Source organism: Cephus cinctus, unplaced genomic scaffold (genome assembly GCF_000341935.2).
Source record: "Cephus cinctus unplaced genomic scaffold, Ccin1 Ccin1_scaffold0160, whole genome shotgun sequence".
NCBI lineage: Eukaryota > Metazoa > Arthropoda > Insecta > Hymenoptera > Cephidae > Cephus > Cephus cinctus.
In genome coordinates, this window is record NW_014332886.1 from 2,591,955 (window position 1) to 2,609,340 (window position 17,386).

At 38.3% G+C, this 17,386-nt stretch overlaps 5 protein-coding genes across 19 annotated transcripts in view; 2 read left to right on the forward strand and 3 right to left on the reverse strand.

Moving 5' to 3' along the window:
- The window catches only part of LOC107263679, a 103,928-nt gene extending 95,459 nt beyond the window's left edge, over positions 1-8,469 (forward strand). For all 8 annotated transcript variants that reach the window (XM_025081061.1, XM_025081063.1, XM_025081059.1 and 5 more), the window contains 5 exons: positions 3,939-4,154; positions 5,086-5,246; positions 5,603-5,814; positions 5,917-6,192; positions 6,307-8,469. In XM_025081061.1, coding sequence (XP_024936829.1) covers positions 3,939-4,154; positions 5,086-5,246; positions 5,603-5,814; positions 5,917-6,192; positions 6,307-6,500 — 1,059 coding nt within the window. In that variant the 3' untranslated portion in view covers positions 6,501-8,469. The remainder of the gene's footprint in view (positions 1-3,938; positions 4,155-5,085; positions 5,247-5,602; positions 5,815-5,916; positions 6,193-6,306) is intronic.
- Positions 8,399-10,222, reverse strand: LOC107263683 (transmembrane protein 234 homolog). 6 transcript variants are annotated; one of them, XR_003058566.1, is made up of 5 exons: positions 10,180-10,222; positions 9,263-9,414; positions 9,034-9,193; positions 8,677-8,957; positions 8,399-8,561 (listed from the first exon to the last, which is right to left on the reverse strand). XR_003058566.1 is itself a non-coding variant. In XM_015731162.2 (5 exons), exons 2-5 carry the CDS (start codon positions 9,688-9,690, stop codon positions 8,881-8,883), a joined length of 405 nt encoding a protein of 134 aa, XP_015586648.1. In that variant the 5' UTR covers positions 9,691-9,930; positions 10,180-10,220; the 3' UTR covers positions 8,399-8,880. The 6 variants fall into 6 exon arrangements, 5 of the variants coding, with proteins under 5 accessions (XP_015586648.1, XP_015586649.1, XP_015586646.1 ...); XM_015731162.2 differs by adding an exon at positions 9,675-9,930 and having other exon boundaries at positions 8,399-8,957; positions 10,180-10,220; XM_015731163.2 differs by adding an exon at positions 9,675-9,930 and having other exon boundaries at positions 8,399-8,957; positions 10,127-10,201.
- Positions 10,223-10,316: 94 nt separating this feature from the next.
- LOC107263680 (WD repeat-containing and planar cell polarity effector protein fritz) lies at positions 10,317-16,223 on the forward strand. 2 transcript variants are annotated; one of them, XM_015731157.2, is made up of 15 exons: positions 10,317-10,545; positions 10,653-10,782; positions 10,847-11,024; positions 11,139-11,332; positions 11,415-11,515; positions 12,413-12,527; positions 12,608-12,817; positions 12,888-13,051; positions 13,125-13,232; positions 13,303-13,511; positions 13,578-13,701; positions 13,757-13,926; positions 13,995-15,796; positions 15,889-16,024; positions 16,089-16,223. In XM_015731157.2, exons 1-15 carry the CDS (start codon positions 10,463-10,465, stop codon positions 16,175-16,177), a joined length of 3,813 nt encoding a protein of 1,270 aa, XP_015586643.1. In that variant the 5' UTR covers positions 10,317-10,462; the 3' UTR covers positions 16,178-16,223. The 2 variants fall into 2 exon arrangements, with proteins under 2 accessions (XP_015586643.1, XP_024936834.1); XM_025081066.1 differs by having other exon boundaries at positions 13,303-13,701.
- On the reverse strand, positions 11,509-12,385 carry LOC107263681 (protein Flattop). Its single transcript, XM_015731158.2, has 2 exons — positions 12,030-12,385; positions 11,509-11,961 (listed from the first exon to the last, which is right to left on the reverse strand). The coding sequence occupies exons 1-2, from the start codon at positions 12,222-12,224 to the stop codon at positions 11,590-11,592; spliced, it is 567 nt and encodes a 188-aa protein (XP_015586644.1). The 5' UTR covers positions 12,225-12,385; the 3' UTR covers positions 11,509-11,589.
- A 115-nt stretch (positions 16,224-16,338) lies between the features above and the next one.
- Positions 16,339-17,376, reverse strand: LOC107263682 (39S ribosomal protein L48, mitochondrial). 2 transcript variants are annotated; one of them, XM_015731159.2, is made up of 4 exons: positions 17,207-17,376; positions 17,021-17,104; positions 16,816-16,949; positions 16,339-16,730 (listed from the first exon to the last, which is right to left on the reverse strand). In XM_015731159.2, exons 1-4 carry the CDS (start codon positions 17,228-17,230, stop codon positions 16,448-16,450), a joined length of 525 nt encoding a protein of 174 aa, XP_015586645.1. In that variant the 5' UTR covers positions 17,231-17,376; the 3' UTR covers positions 16,339-16,447. The 2 variants fall into 2 exon arrangements, with proteins under 2 accessions (XP_015586645.1, XP_024936836.1); XM_025081068.1 differs by having other exon boundaries at positions 16,584-16,722.
- Between the last annotated feature and the right edge of the window lie 10 nt (positions 17,377-17,386).

Sequence of the window (17,386 nt, forward strand, 5' to 3'; positions counted from 1 at the left end):
GGAATACTATGCGAGAACAGCTGTGCTTCCAGCTCGTGTTTCCAGGGCAATAACTCGTAATTGCGCTACACCTCATTTACGTAAAGTTATCTCTCTCTCTCTCTCTCTCCCTCTCCTCGTCCTTAGTCACTATCAGTTAACGTTCCTCGAACTGAGCTCGTCGGATGTTGCATTCTTTTCCACCCCAGGCACTTTCATCGTTTCCACAGGAGCGACCGATCGTTTAACCCTAGAATAACCCGGAATAGAGAAAAGATAGCACGGGATTGTAGAATTCTCAGAACGATTCCCCTTACGTCGTGCCCTGGACCTAAATAATCCCGGATATTCGTAGTATCCGTATTCCCTTTTTTGCAATGGGAGTTGCCGACAAGGCGGTCGCCGATTGCAATTTGCCGATACGATTCTACCTGCCGCAATGCACTCCGGCTCTTTCTATCCTGGCTTTAGTGCTAGGCTAGGTTAGCCCTGAGAGGAAGCTTAGATTAGAACTTCCTCCACTCGGCTTAGGACGCCGCGCAGATGCATCTACTGTAGTGGTAACTAGCTACGGTGTATCTGAGCGGCGTCTCTTTCGGTACCAACTGGTCAATGTGTATCAAGGTACACCGACGAACTCTTGAGATACTAAGACGGATACAGTCTGCTGTAACTACCAGTAGCTCTATTGTCTATCTGGTGACAGTGAACGATCACCGAGGTGACACCCATTATCGCGTAAGCAACGAAAAATTCAAAATACATTTTTTTTATCCATTACATTTTTCCTCAATCACAGCATCCAAGTAGCGTTCTTATTGATCCTAACAAGTCAGTGGCTTCTCATTGGATGGTAGCCGAATGCATTAGATAGCCCAAGTCATCCATCGTGATAGGCAATAACGATTAATATTCGTCAATGAGCATCGAGGATGCTGTATCGATAGTATGTCTACAGTTACGCCTAGAAAAGATCCAAAAGTTCCTGAGTGAAGCGCGTTCCGCAAGCAGCGTCATTTCATCAATTATCAAACGTCAATGGCCGCCGCCACGAGTACGTAATGTATATGTATACGCGTACTTGCTAAGATCCACAGTATTGGATACGCAAGGTACGATGGTACCAGCCGTGGGCGCTCCGGACGATTCGCTCTCGAGGAACTCGAAGAGACGAAGAAGCGCGAGGAAGGAAGAGGAGTGTAAGCAGGAGAGCGAGCGAGTTTCCAATAGAGCCGCCATTGACAGGCGCAGGTATCACAGCCCGAAGTTATTCCAAATAAAGTAAACCGCACCCTCTTCGCCCTCGGTCATTAATGGTGGTGGTGTCCCGTCGGTGCACAGAGTTTAGCAGTGTGCATCCGGTTTTCTACCGAGCTATCCAACCTCCTAGAAAGCTCGTGGTGCTCGAGCCTCTTCTGCCACCGCGTCGAGAGCGGATGACCTTGGACGACGTGGACCATCGGCGACATCCTCGTTGATCACTTCCAAAGATTTCTGATCTCCCGACGCGTCTCGTGTGACTTATTCAGATTTCCAGATGTCCACCCTTTTTTTTTTTCAGTAAAATAACAAAAAAATTAGTTACAATCTGGATGCACGTGGACAGGGTAAATTGGTCCGGACTCGAGAGAGTAATTTCTTTTTATTATCATCAGGCAGAAGGTTCAGCAGCTGAGATAAACGTATGGAAAGACGTCTCTTTCTAGATGCGCATTCCTGGTCAGACCACATCCCGTCCTCTGGCTGCGATCCCAAGGTGGATGTTTCTTGCGCAGCATCTCTTGGGCTTTTTCTTATTATTCTGTTTGCTCTCGGTTACGCAGTTACGCATGCGCTGGAGAACCACCGGCGGGACGGGCAGCCAATACCCATTACGCCTCGTTCGTTTATTTTGCGGCTTTGCGCGTTACAGATCTTACTGTAATGCCCCTTTGTACAGCGGCGGGATTCCCTCTTATTATATTTCTTGTGCCATGGGCATTATGCCCCCCATGGGCGGATCGCCACGCTCTTCTGATATTCTCATAACTCCTTAACCAGGCCCAATTTCCAAATCAGTAAAAATCCCATTAAACCAACGAGTACCCTAATAAGAATCTACCTGGCAGCCCGAAACCCAAGTAACAATAGTATACCCAGGTTATCATTGTATTCCAGAATAAAATTGGTCCACCAGAAGGACGTTGGACGATATCGAGTCCTGGCTCGAAGCGAAAGATCCCAAGATGGGTGCCGGTTAACGTCATAAATCGCATCCCCCGGAATTTATGCGTAATCTACAGTGACCTACGGCGCAGCGGTTTAATGTTGCAGAGTTATGCGTTCCCCGTATATGTATGTGTGCACGCACGCCAAGACGTAGGTAAAGGTAGAGAAGGTAGGTGGAGGGAGCAGTATGCAGGGTACGAGTATGTAGGTGCGTCCACGCATGTACTACGTAGGTACGCAAGACCCGACCTAGCCCAATCTGCCGGCCCACGCGAACTCCCGGGCGAGGGAGTAGCCGCGCATAACGCATTCCCTGAGGAAGGTAGAGAGAGAGAGAGAGAGAGAGAGAGAGAGAGAGAGAGAGAGAGAGAAACGTCGCGAGAAAGAAGTGGACGGTTAAACGTGGCGGGGTCCCGTGAGCCGATCTGTGTTCCTGTGGGAAGAGGCTGGAGAGGGCTGGAGAGGAGAGTCTAGATAAAATGCAAGGGGTGTGGGATCATTCGAAGGGGAGGAGAGAAGGTGGACGAGAGAAGGAAGGTAGAAGGAAGGCCATAGCCATGCTAAGAGTTAGCAGGGCGGTGCGTGGGTCACAATGCCCCTAGGGTACACCGTGCCTCGACTCGTTATGGAAAGCACACGGGATATTGTTGCTCGTATATACGGAGACTTCGAGGGAAGCGCGCGGGCTTGTACTATGCAGATGATTCCGCGATATGGGCTATTCATTGTGAGTCATTTAAGAGTTTATGCGGCAGGTACGGCAAGGCCCTGCGATATGTTATTATATTGTGTATCGAAAGCTACGGCAATAACGCATAGCGCTCTGAACATGCCGATCGGCGCGTGTGCCACTATACGGTCTAAGAGTTAAGCCACCGATCTTATGCTTATTTTTACCTTATACATGTACCATGTTCACGGTTGCAATTTTCACACCAATCATACAGTACGCAAGAGTAAAGATTGACGTTAAAAATTCATCAGCTCTTGTAGATAGAAATTTTTAGTATCGACCAGGGGCGGCTCGCGTATAGGCACCGTGGAACTGCAGCACCCTTTTCACTTGATATTATTGATAACGGCTAAAAGTTTTCTGGAGCAGCACCCCCACTAATTTTAGCTACGAGCGGCCACTGGTATTGCTTTGAAAATCACGTGTTTTCGTACGGATAGGAACTGTTATAACAGGAGAAAGTAACTGCCGAGTACTTACTGGATGAGAACCAGTCGCAATATTATCGGCCGTCGAGTGCCGACTAATATGGGGGCATTTAGCGAGTGACACAGACCGTCATTACCTCCATCGAGCCTCTTCGCCTCCTCGTCCAACTCTTCCTCTCCTCGTGACTGACGCCTTAACGAGAGGAAGATATAAAAACTAATCCAGGGCCCTTGCAATGTCTGACTGACTAGTGCCACCCACGTGGTCGGGGCCCTCATCAGGCATCGCAAACTCCATTCACTACTCTACCTCATCACAGAGTGGAAGGACTCGATGCTGCTTATGGGTTATGTACTTCCACGTGTGCGTGATCCACTTTCTGCCTCTAACGGGTGATCGATTTTAATGGCACGTTGCGTACCTTCCATGGCCATGCATTACCAAGAGCCCTCGAGATATTAAACTCCTCTTAACCCTTTCCAACACTCGATAAGTCCTCCGTTAAATTATACCATTCCAGTACAGTATAGCTAGAGAGTACTCATGGTTCATCGACATAACCTTAGTTGATATATTTTCTTTGTTTTAGGAGGACTATAGTCATCGTAGACGATTATCGACACCAAGTGGAAGTCCCAGTCCTCCTCGAGCCGCAAGGTTATCGAGATCGACGGGCACCTTAACCAGGGAGGAGGAACCATTTTGTGAATCTAAGAACACCCTCACCAGGGATAATCAGGGACAGGAAGCCGAGAGGAAGGGCTGGTTTAAATCGCTCTCCAGGAAGAATAAGTCCAATGTAAAAGTACGTATCGATATTGAGAATAAATCAATTGATAATCTATTATGTAAAATCTATTGACACCTTCGATTTAAATGAATCGGAAGGAGCTCGTAGACATTCCTAATAATAACTCGATTCCTGACGTCATCAAGATGTCTGGTACCTGAGATAAACTGGTCGACGACGTGTCTCTCGAGGTTGCACGAGCAAGTACATGAAGCTTTCACCATACGAGCGCGTAGGCGAATCATTGCCTCGTATTTGTCTCTTTACAAAGTTAAATCAATTTCTTTTTTTTTTTTTTTTTTTTTTTTTTTTTTTTTTCTTATATAAATCCGAGCTCATTAACGGCAATGATTAATTGCGCTATGTCTTTAACGAACATGATTTTTGTGTCCGTCTACCGAAAGTTCATATTGAGAAATTCAAAGCTTAAAAGGATAACCAGAACGCCGTAGCATCCCGAGTTTCATAAAAGATCGAGACTCTTATAGCTGTGGGGGAGCTGGTGCATTCATCAGTCAATGGTTGCCGCAGCGGGGTCATTAGGGCAGTACAACCTCCTATTACCAGTTTGATTAAATGCTTAACTAACTCCGCGCTCTGTGGTTTAATTTAATCGCGAGATTAAGTGCCGAGGCTTGCCTAGCCGAGTATCGTCCGCGGAATAATCTCCGTCAGATCCCGATTCCGATCCTAGGCGGTACTCTCGCTGCTGATAGCCATTGGAGTTGATTGCGTGCGCGTGAATCCTCTCGGTGGATGATGATCTATTGAACCAGCGAACGTCCGGAGGTCATGACTCGCGAAGATGCTGGGTTACAGTTCATTTTTTCATTTCCTATGCACGATACACGCGTCGTAGATACGCTCCGCTGTGGGGGAAATTGTTGAATGGCTAAAACCAAAAGAAAATAATTTTATAATTTATTCATAAATTTTTTTGTTCTAGTCCGTCGACAAAAAAGCAAGGATACCTGAGAGCGAGATCCTGACTACTGGTACTGAGGACGAGGAGGCCTCTTCGGCACCCGAACGAGTTTCCGTACAGAAGAATTTACGCTTCTTCGGCGATACCGATCAGGAATCCGTCTCGTCGAACCGCGAGCGCAGGTAATTTTGCATACCACAGAAATCACTACTTTGACTCCACACATGATCAGAGTATAAGGTACCAAGTCTACGAGCCATTAGCAGAGGACTCTATGAGTCCGCAAAGTAAATGAGCCCAGAGTTAAAAATAGCAATACCACGAAACGGTTGAACAGGTTTTTTTATTAACAGGAATCGAAGAATTTCGTGCAAATTCCAATAAAATTCCTATGTCGAGTCGATCTAATATGTATGTAGAAGTGGTATCCTATGAATCTATTACAAAATCCCATAGATATCTTCTAGGCTGTGATACCTGATGCATGTATCTATATGCGTTACTGTATTCTATGTACTTCTTTTCTCCGATACCACAGAAGTAAACGAACCGACGACCATGCCAACTCAAGGCATGATGTCACGAATTCGAGTCGCCACACCTCGGGGATCGCGTCGGCCCCGAGGAAGCCGCCGAGACTCGCAGAAAGCGCTTTGTCGTCCGGAGAGAGTACGACAGGCGACAGCAGTCAGCAGAGTCAGAACTCACAGAGGTCGCAGAGATCCGTAGTGTATCTGCACGCTGCCACAGGTGATTTTCGCAAAGCTCATCGATCACTGTCAACCACCCGCATTGACAAGAGCGTTTCTCAACGATGATTTCGATATGGTCCTATCGCCTTTCTTTTTGTAGTGGGTGAAATTCCTGGACCGAACGAGAGACGCAGGGCAGCCAGTCGCGAGGAGTTGAATCGACCCCTTCAATCTCACACCAGGACTGTATCCAGGAGCGTAAGTGTATTGGCGCCCTGGAAACCAAGGCATTATCGAGAACCATTCGAAATAAATTACGATCAGCATCAGCAACAAAAGCCGACGGCGACGATGCGACGTAGACATCGTAGCCGTGAGACCCTGAGTCGCCGTGGAAAAGAAGCTCGGCGTAGCAAGGACAACCTTTCCAAGACCGGTAAGAATTTATTACCTGTACTGAATAATAATGTATTAATCTTAGGGGCCAATCAATTTCTTAATACCCGTGTAATCATTCTTTTTTTTTTTCTCATATTGTCATTGTTCATAGGTACGATCAGTCGCAGTACACTCAAGTCGAAGGACAAGCAGAAGGTGGATAGGACAGTTTCTACGGAATCGCTGGCGAATAAATCACGAAACGGAAGTTCCAGGACGGATTTGAGCAGATCGACTTCAGTGCCACGTGATCCGAACAAAAGCGCGGGATGGTTCAAACTGAAGAGCAAGAAATCCAGGGCCTGATGGAAAGACCATTGAACAATGCTAGTCTTGACTTTCATAATTAATTCGTAATCGTAAGCGATCATTAATGACGTGTTAAACCACCGTAATTCGCACTGCGTGTCGATGCGATATGTGCGTCGTTATGTCTTTCTTCTTTTTCTATTTTCTATTCTCTTACATTCTCTTCCCTCGCCAAACAGTCTTCTTGGTTCTCTAGGAACTCGAAGGCGCCATGTAAGCGTCAACTGCAAATAATTGATCGACCGTGGAAATTGATCTTTTGTAAAAGTGACTACCGTGACGGTAGTGAGAGCCGCAGGCAAGTAACGAAAGTATAAACTCATCAGACCGTGACTATCGGAATACCCTTTTGAACTACACCTATACAATGTCCATATAATTTGTATAAACTCATATGAACACTTACGATATATGGATAGATACAGGTGTAAATTAATAAGAGGAAAGACAGGGGGAAGACACAAAGGGAATAGTACGTCCGTCGATGGAAAAAACTATTAAAATTCTGATGTTCGAAAGTTAATGTGATGTTTCACAACTCTTTTGTTATGAATCATACTTGTTCCCAATCCATGAAAAAAAAAAAAATTAGAAGTTTGGCAAGTAGTTGCTGCGTCAATGACGGGATTTAATCCTCGGACGCAGGAACGCAATTCTGCGCAGAGAATTTTAAGAGGCAGGATAACAAAATATTTTTAACGTTGCTCATTAATTGTTCTAACATGGTTATCCATTTAGTAACTCTGTAATAGTTTTTAACTTGCGTTCCTGGCCGTTCGAATGATTATGCGAAATGACAATGTTCAAAAGGAAGCCTTCTCTCTGCCGAATTTATTCGTTTAAATTTAACGAGTTAGATGCGAAGGCATTACGTTTATGGTATATTCGTGTCTTGTCATTTTTAAATATTCATGTCATCAGAACGTGTCAGTTTATTAAGACAACAGGATAGAGAAAAAAGTACCAACCAGAATCAGGTACCACAACAAATTGTGCCTGTAACTACTTCCTGACTGGATATTCATATCCAAAAGGCATTTCATGGAGCCTAATTCAAATAATCGAGGCTGTTACTTTTCTTCTTTTTCTACTTGCCGTGAATCAGAGTGCCTTTTTCTACTTTTCCTATATTTATACTACTACTATCCTCGTGAAAGAAATCAAAATTACTGGAAAGGATGTCTTCTTACGTCTATCTAGTAGAAGATAAGTGAGTTATACGTTCTAAACTCTAGAAGAGAGTAAGGGCGACTACACTCTCTAAATCCTGTAAACTTAAGCGCATTGCTACTAAAATGCAGAAAAATGCAAAGATACCAATCTGCATTGGTAATTACTGTTTGTCCACTGTTCATAGCTTTTCATGGTCTTTCCTTTATATAAACGTCATTGTAAATACTTGTACTAATTATACCTAATTTTTAATATTTTTCCTTTCGAATTGCTACTACTTCTTGCGTACAAGTTTTCGTCGCTGATACGTTACTAATGGCCATTCAGATTCTGAAATCCGCTTGATCGATCTGGCGTTGCAAAATGCCCAACATTGTTGTACCAAGAGAAATTACGTAAACGTGCTTACAGAAGTACTTAATAGCAAATCTTTGCTAAATTCCACAGACAAAAAAGATATGCGAAAAAAAATGTACTGTGTGATGCAGTGTTACTACAGGTAGGCCTGTGCAGCGACGTGAATGTAAACAACTGCACCACTTCTTGAATTCCTAATTGGTGCTAATTGCGTGTGTGTGTATATATGGACCATTAGGCTATACTTGTATGTAAATACCATATACCAATATATAAAATTGAAATATTGATAAATTTATATCATTTATTAATCTAACTGATACCGCTGCTACATCTAAGAAGAAAATATTAAACACATGGAGGTGTGCATGCTCCAAAACATGTTTTATTTTGTAACACTATTAAATAATTCGAAATAAATAAACATAATTCCAAATATTCTGAGAAGCAACGTCATTTTTTCATTACATTATAAAAAATGTGTTGAGGTCGAATTTAGTTAGGTCTTATGTCGTCAGCAAAAGATAACTGCAAGTACAATACTTATTGTCCTACAATCTGCAAGTCTGAATGTCATTGCTGCACCGTCAGTTCATCAATGAACTCATCAAATTCTATTAAAAAAAGAAATATTTTCACTGACCTGTGGTCCTTACTTATATAAAATGAAATGGACATTGGGTTTGTTTCCAGGACAGATGGATAAACTCTTGGATACAATTTGAGGACCAATCAGCACAGATATTTTCTTTTGACTACTTCTAACTTCTGGTTAATTGCTTTTCAAATCTATATTACTTTTCCATTATTGATACTCAAACGGTTTTTTAAAGATGAAATATCTAAGTTATTCGGTAATGCCTAATTTATCTAGGCAACATAATGTTGTGCCAGTAAGTATGAATATCATACCAATGTACGTATCTGAAAAACAACATAAATAAAATATATAATGTGGAAATAATATGCAACAGGAAAGATTATATTTTCTTGAACTTACTTCTATGAACCTTTTCTTCACCTAACAGCCTACCAGCGATACCAGTAAATACAAAGGTAAGTGAATTTGTAACTGGCACTGCCAATGATATGTCTGTGCTTTGCAGGGTCAGGAAATATAATATTGATCCACACTGATTTATTAGAAAAGGTATTATATACTGGAAAAAGAAGAGAGGTTTAATATGTGATCACTACAGAATAGATTTACCTCTTCATAATATACTAACTTTCAAATTTGTGACAAGAAATATAACTTCCTTAGCAAATTGACCACATCGTGAAGATGATTTTACATTTTCTAAACCTTGTGAGCCTTTTTTTAAAAAAGGATTTGTAGCACCCCACAATATTGCAGTAAGAACTAAATATACGACAGAATCTGAAAAGGATATGAAAAACAAATGTCATTAATAAATGAACGTCACTTAGGCCCAGATCCAAAAACACAGTTTATTGGTTAAAGTCGGTTTAATTTCACTATTAGTCAATCAGACATTTGGATTTTGAAGTTAGCAGAGTTTATGCATTGAACCACGTTAAAGAGAATGGGCTTTAATGTGGAATTTTGTTTTTATTTCATTATGGTAGTGATATTATAACCTATATGACACATAAGAGAGTAGCATTAATTCTTCTCACCCATGGTAACAGTCATTGTTATTAATAATGTCTATTAATTAATAATTGTTCTTTATTCCAATTTTATGTTCATATAAACATATAGAATTCTCGCGATGCAACAGAAATAAAAAACACAGTGAAAATTTGTATCAGTTTCATAAAATAAACTGCACTAATTAATAACTAATTGAAAAATGTAGCCGATATTCTTGTTACATTATATGTTGTTATTCATCAGCGTACATTTAGTTTTTTAAGATGCACTATTCTGAAACTGTAATGACTTTTATGAACTAAGTCGTATGTACGCATCAGGTACGCGTAATCACACACCACTTATTGATACATAATTAAATCTGTGTAACGTCAAACAGCACGACTAGGTTTATTCTCGTTACCTATAGTTTCTGCATTTTTTAAAAAGTGCAAAATTATTGTTTGATACTATTTAATAACCAATATGAAGTTACCCTTTTTGAAAAGTACAGAAAATGTAGGCTCAAGCGTAGGTAACGAGACAAACCTGCTGCCAGAGATGATACGGCTGTCATACCAGAGATGAGGTCATACGAATAGGACGTATACAAGCGTCAGCGCTCAGATGCAGGATTTTGATTCGTGGATACCAAATGGTGGGAGAAAAATTGTTATTTTTCACCAATCAAAATCCTGTATCCGAATGCTGGCACCTGTATGAGGATCTAGCCTAAAAAAACAAATTCAAATAACATAACCTGCCTGAAATGTTTATACACTGAGTTCTTAGAGGATTATTAAAGTTCAATAGTGGTAAAATAGTTATTATAATGTTCGTCTTATTGGGCGAAGTTAATCTGTGGACATTCGAAGATGTCATTAATATTAAGGATATAGACTTTGGTGCATTCAGGTAAAATATAGTTTCCTGTCAATTACAAATATTGTTCTACATATTTAATTTGTGTTGTATGCTACAGTAATGATATCATATACAATTCATTTAACAATTGTTTTTAGATACCATGACAAACGTACGGACGATTTATATGAGGAAGGTAAAAGATCCTATGCTCAAAAGCGTGGGATGGTTTGTGTACCACAAAATAAAAAGGGAAATAAGTTGAAAGATTCCATTAAATATCTTGAAGTAAGGTTTTTACTTAATTGGTATTGCAAAATATTATATATTATACTAATTGTTCTATATATAGGAACAGCTTAAAGACAACTCTACTGTGTACTGTCAATGGTATGATCACTGTATTGTACATATGATGCTTAGTTCTGGACTATTAGTTCAAATACAAATTAATTGTCCTAGTGGTGATATACAAAAAATTTCTTTTGACAAGTATCTTGTTGGAAAAGTATCGGATCACATATCAGACGGTAAAAATTTTATATTATATATCTAACTCACATTGTATTGAATATAAAATTCTTAGTATGTTTTTCTATTATGTTTAACATACCATAAATAAAATATTTATTGAATCTTTACAGTGATAATTACAAAGAATCATTTAATTTGTACATACAACGATAGCCAAGTAACTCTTGTGCACTTTACTAAGCCAAAACGACATATATTTGAGAAAATCAGTAGGCTCGAGCCTAAATTCCTAACAATTGATCTTTCTTGTCATAGTGGTCGTAGATTGGATAAAAAAATTCAAGTAAATAAATCCAGTGATTTGGTAAGTGTTACTATATTACAAGATTAAAAAAAAATACAATTATAAAGAATATAGTACAATAATCAATTGAACGTGTTGATAGATTTTAATTTGGTGGAAATCTACGATGAATGAAGTTTATCCTTGGAGTCCAGCTATAAAAGAACATGATCGTGCTAACGTGCATCTATACCGTCTAACGGGGTAAGAAATTATTTTGTAATTGTACCAAAAGGATTTGCATAGTAGAATAATTGAATGCCAATGAAATTACAATTTTATATTTTACGCATTTGGTGCTGGAAGCAAGTGTTTGCATGACAATTCTCAGAATTTGATTTTGAAATATCCTCGCTCTTAATGCTCATATTCGTAAAATTATCAATTGTACAACTGATATTATCTTTGTTATCTTCATCTTCATCTTCATCTTTCTCTTCCTCTGACTTAATATTCGTTTTATTCTGTAACATCTCCTGTTTTTGTTTGTTTGTTTCATTAAAATTTTTTGGTGATTTTGGGTTAATCGCATTACATATAGCACGATGTCTTGCACAATGTGCAGCCCACGCAACTTTCTTATAATTTGGAGGTGCAGATAATTCTTCGGCAAGACGCCTATTAATTTTTCGTGGCAGATGCCATGTGTCCTGATAAAACGTTAATCAATTATATAAGAATAAAAAAAATGTTTTTATAAAAAACAATGCATAGTTACTATAAAATTTCCCCAAGGAGATTGCAAAGATCTCTTTCGACCTGCCAATATATGTCCCTTATTATCAGCATAAAATTCAGTTGTAATACAGTGTCTATCAGGCCAAGCTGGATGCCAATTAGGAACTTCCCAGTTTTGTAATCTTTTTGGTTTAAAAGGTTCGTCAGCCCAATGAACATGCCAATGTTGAGACATCCCCACTTTATAATTCTCAGTTCATACAAATTTTAATTTTATAACACTAACTCAGCACTATAATAAATATACGGTATCCTTAACTTATCTTCATACAAAAGATTGAGAATTTGGTTAGAAGCTTGTTGTCTCTCTGTTACTATGGTATATTTGTTTTTTCATAGCACATAATAAATTGTATATTTCAGAACCAAACTAGAACTCTTGTGTTACTTACGCACTGAATTTGATCCCTTATGTATCACATTCAACGCCTATCATGAAAATGTAATACAATCAGTAGAACAGAAAGTGTCCAGAAAGGTGAGCAACCCTTCTTGACAGATTACAAATATTTGAAAAAAAGGTACTTGTATTTCAACAGGATACGTATTCATTTATAGGGAGAAGTTACAATTGAATGGCGCACCTATGAAGTATCTCAACAAGATAAATTACAAAGAATTGCCGTTATCTCAGTACCTTTACCAACACATACAAGCTGTGTAAAATTTTCACCAAATCATGATATGCTATTGCTGTGTTGTATTGATGGTTCGATAACATTGCATGATCAAGTGCGAGGAACAAATAATAGTGTGAAAGCTGCGTTTGTAAGTTAACAAACCATGCAAATTGTTATACATAATTCTTGTCCACATTTTTTAAACTTTTATTATTCAGATACCTACTTTGGCATCGTGGCACAGTAATGGAATTATATTTGCTGTTGGAAATGAAAGAGGACAATTTCAACATTTTGATATATCTCTGTCTCATGTTAGGAGTCAGATGCTAAGTGAAGACACTACACCAGCCAATATATTAGATCTGTCATCTTATTTTAGGTAACTAATGTCTCTGATCTTTTCAAAGTTTATTATTATCGTTTAATCACAATCTAGCTGATAACTTGTATAGGAGTCAACCAGCATTGTTGCGCATGGAATGGAATAGAAAGACTGATCCAAGTTCATATATGGAATATTATGATCATGGAGATTCGTTATTTTTATTACTTTTTGAAAGGTAACTTCCATATAATTGCGATTCATTATTAAAATAGTCCAAACACATACTAATATACATATATTAATAGGGGACCACTGGGAGTTATAAGAATTATCGAAGGAGATAATTTATCTGGAGATGTTCTGGTGCAAAGACATCTATCACTTGGTCAAGTAGAACGTGCGACCTCGTTGCTGTTGTCTATGAATTGGGATATGGATGCACGTGCTTGCATGCACTCACTCAATCAAATTTTGAACTATCTCTTTAAGTTACCTTTGACATTGGAGCATGAAAGTAAGAATAACTATTTGCTACAGAATGAACATGAATCTGCTGCAATCCACAAACCTTTTATTATAGATCTCATCCAAAATGCCTTGGGCAGTTTTCACATACCTGTGAGACCAATAAGTCAGGCAGTAGAAGAAGAATATGGCGATGAAGTTAGAGACCTTACACGAAGATTTTTCCATCATTTATTAAGGTACTAATTAATGAATATTATAGTTACATTACTAATTTTCTACACCTTACGACAGATATCGGCTATTCGAAAAGGCTTTTCGACTGGCAATAGATTTAAACGATCATGACCTTTTTATGGATATACATTTCTATGCTCTTGTAATGAATGACTTAGAGATGGCAACTGCTGCGAAAGAAAAAGCCGAACAGATTCTAAGCAGATCAAACAGTTGCACCAGTTCTCGTAAGCATTTCTATTCGTGCACTTAATGTAAGTATAATTAATAACTTTATGAATTACTTCAATTGCAGACTCAACCTGCTCAAGACCATCCTGTTCCATCTGCTCTGATTCAGTAAGCGATAAAGAAAGTGAATCTTACAGTGAAGAGAGTGAAAGCGAAGATTCACCTAAACGAGAAAAAATTAGCTACAAATTACCAGGAAAGCGTAACTATGCTAAAGGAACAAGTAGCCAAATTCCACCTTTACCTATCCTTCATTCTCCTCTGTATAATAGTAGCGGACTTGTCTCTACATCATTCAGTGATGTCCCACCCATAAATAAGTCTGATAACAATTTAATGTCCACTCCATTCAATATACCTAGCAGTGGTTTAAGTACCACAGCTTTCAATAATTCCTCTCACAGTCTCTTATCAAGTGGATTACTGTCATCTACTTCATTTAGCAAATTGAATTCATATACCTCAACTGCAAATTTGAATCCCACCTCTACGATAAGTTCAAATATTTTTTCACAACCATTTTCCACTACCACAAGTGATCTCATGACAGTATCATTCGGAAATCTTACTGTTAGCAGTGTAAAGCCTACAACATTTAATCATCTTGCTAATAACTTTGCTGAGACTTCTTTTAATAATTCGGTTAACAACACAAGTCAACCAACGTTGAGCGATGCTGTGCAGCATAATAATTTTATGTCAACCCCTTTTAATAATCCAACTTACGAGTCTGTCTCTGTAGACATTCCATCAAGTTTGTCATCTTTAGATAATACTGACAACAATGTCATGTCAACATCTTTCAGTATTCCTACAACAAACTTAATGCCAACATTATTTGGCAGCTCATTTCCAAATTTGACTGCAACCACTAAGACAGAATCCACAGCCACTTCTACTATGATCCGTAGTGTAAAGTCATCGAGTGTAAATCCATCCAGTATTAATATACCTCCCATGCCATATGCAGTTATACCGCCTACGACTACTATGACAAATAAAACGACCTCGTCAGCTTCGTTTAATAATGCTATAGGTAATGTAAGTTCACTGTCATTTTATAACTGTGGCAGTAATCTGATGTCAACCTCTTTCAATAGTCCTGAAGAAGATATATCAGACTCCTTTGACAATACTGCAACAGCTTTTACGTCTACATCTTTTGACAATCTTACTGATGGTGCAAACTGTCAGAGCATTCAGAAAACTCAGCATCCATTGACACTGAAGAAACATACTTCTGGTGATATACCACCGCCACCTTCGATAACGAATTCTTATCATTACATTCATAACTTACCCAAAAAAAATTATCCGCTCTCACGTAGTACACCAGGATTGACAGAAATAGACGAGCCTATTCAAAAGTTTCAAATGTCTAGAGCCACAAATATTGCAACCTCTAAGATTTTACAAAGACAAAATTCTGTATCGAGTATTTTACAGAGTCAGCACAAGGGTACTAATTTTCAGCCCACGAGAACCTACAGACTAAACTATGACCTCGATTTTATTCCTTTTCATGGTAGCTGCGATAATCTCAGTGTTCAACATTCTCATCCAGGTAATACTAAATCTAGTTCAATAGGTTCTATTAATCATGCGCAGTCGAATTATAATGTACAAAGTAAGTCGTTAGAAGGGAAACACTTGAGATTAGGATTTTCACAAAACTCAAATCTTACTATAAGCAAAGACCAGAAAATGTCTTCCAATGTACCACCGCTGCCTGTTATTAATCTTTCCACCTCCAATACTAAAAGCCTTTCCCAATCTACTTCATCTACGGATACGCCGTCGTCATGTAGCGAAAAACCGAAAGTCAAATTTTCGGATACAGTGACACATATTCTTGTACCTGGCACGGTAAGAATTCAAATCATTGTTTTACCAAGAACTATAGATAAAGTACAGTAAAAATTATCATTTGCAATTTGCATTAATTTATTGTTCTGCAGGGGCAATCATATCGACCTGTTCAAAAACGGTCGGTTACCCAATTGCATCCTATGGATCCAAAACGAGAACTGGCAGAAAGTCTACCACTGTGTTTGGGAAACGAAGACTACCTCAAAGATTTTCAACCATTGTGCAGTAAGTATGCAAATGTAAATACTGAAGTGATATTCAGACTGTTGTTTTATCATTATTGTTACAGAAGATAACAATATTGAAAAAGCGAAAGAATCTCCTAAACCATCTGAAGAAGCAGCTAAGATCAAAGTTGTTCATTTTGGTCTTTTATAACACGTTACATATATATTATTAAACTAATTTTATACAGAATTATTCAGGTGAAATGAATCACCCATAGTTGGTGTGTTTATACTGAATAATTTTTTATAAACAATCTTAATGATCGTTACTTTATAATTTTTTACCTTAATGTTTTTGTAAATTTTTATATGTTCTCAAATAAAAGTATTTTATTGATATTCTGTTCCTAGCATTGAATCAGAGACATGATCCAAAAATCATAATGCAACATAACATAAAAAATATACTTGCGGTAACACTTCACTTTCCTTTAAGCTCACCAAGTTCTGATTTCAAATCCAATAGTTGTTTATCTGGCACATATCTTTTTTGATCAATTAGAGGATTCCAAAACTCTACATGTAGTTTCACTCCCTCAGGTAAAGTTGCTTGCAGAATCCTTAGGAAAATTGGATATTTTGTAGCAGAAACATTTGATAAATGAAAACTTCTTTCATACTCATTGAGTAAATACTCCGAATCAACCACATCGCTCTTCGGTTTTAATCTTTGTATCTTTAATTTTTTAGGAGGAACTGCAAAACTTAAATTGAGAGATTATTGACAAAATAAAGATTAATAAGTGAAATGAATTTAGTCACTGCAATGTGTAAAAAATTATACAATACCTGTCTTCAACATCAATATCCATATGTTCTGCAATTGTATTTATATATGCTTGATAGCTTTCCAGCACAGGAAAAGCAAAAGATTTGATTTGAACATGGAGATCCGTGTAAATTGGTATCTTTGGTTTTAACAGCTGAAACAGAATGCTGTTATAAAATAAAATTCTACTGTGTTATTGACCTGCACAAAAACAAATTAACAAACCTCTAGATAATCTGGTTCATACAAACTGTAAAATCTTGTTGACAGTACTTTTGTATATTGTGAATGGTGAAAGCATTTGGCTGCCTATAAAATAAACTAAATATATAAATGAAATTCATAAAACATGGTCATATATCCAAAATGTTAACATAAGTAAATAGTACACAAATTTCATTAAATAATTACTTTTCTCACTAAAGTTAGCGCCATTCCACAATAATTAATAAAAAAATCTTAACTTATGATTTATTATAAATTTGTTTCATGTAAAATTAGCAGACGAAACAGTGTAACTTAAAGTGATATTGTGAACGAAAGGAAACTTCTAATCACTTTCAGAGATGAGTAGGGAGATGTACAACGCTA

Bases quoted from the DNA above. Each gene is read 5' to 3' on its own strand.
- LOC107263682 (XM_015731159.2), bottom strand. From the start codon at position 17,230: ATGGCGCTAACTTTAGTGAGAAAA. The intron at 17,105-17,206 runs GTAATTATTTAA...TTTATTTTATAG, and splicing joins CGCTAACTTTAGTGAGAAAA to GCAGCCAAATGCTTTCACCA. The intron at 16,950-17,020 runs GTTTGTTAATTT...ATTCTGTTTCAG, and splicing joins ATGAACCAGATTATCTAGAG to CTGTTAAAACCAAAGATACC.
- LOC107263681 (XM_015731158.2), bottom strand. From the start codon at position 12,224: ATGTCTCAACATTGGCATGTTCATTGGGCTGACGAACCTTTTAAACCA. The intron at 11,962-12,029 runs GTAACTATGCAT...ACGTTTTATCAG, and splicing joins CTCCTTGGGGAAATTTTATA to GACACATGGCATCTGCCACG.
- LOC107263683 (XM_025081069.1), bottom strand. From the start codon at position 10,207: ATGACAGCCGTATCATCTCTGGCAGCAG. The intron at 9,194-9,262 runs GTTAGTATATTA...TTCTTTTTCCAG, and splicing joins TTCTTGTCACAAATTTGAAA to TATATAATACCTTTTCTAAT. The intron at 8,958-9,033 runs GTAAGTTCAAGA...GTTGTTTTTCAG, and splicing joins TGAAGAAAAGGTTCATAGAA to ATACGTACATTGGTATGATA.
- LOC107263680 (XM_025081066.1), top strand. From the start codon at position 10,463: ATGTTCGTCTTATTGGGCGAAGTTAATCTGTGGACATTCGAAGATGTC. The intron at 13,927-13,994 runs GTAAGCATTTCT...CTTCAATTGCAG, and splicing joins AAACAGTTGCACCAGTTCTC to ACTCAACCTGCTCAAGACCA. The intron at 15,797-15,888 runs GTAAGAATTCAA...ATTGTTCTGCAG, and splicing joins ATATTCTTGTACCTGGCACG to GGGCAATCATATCGACCTGT.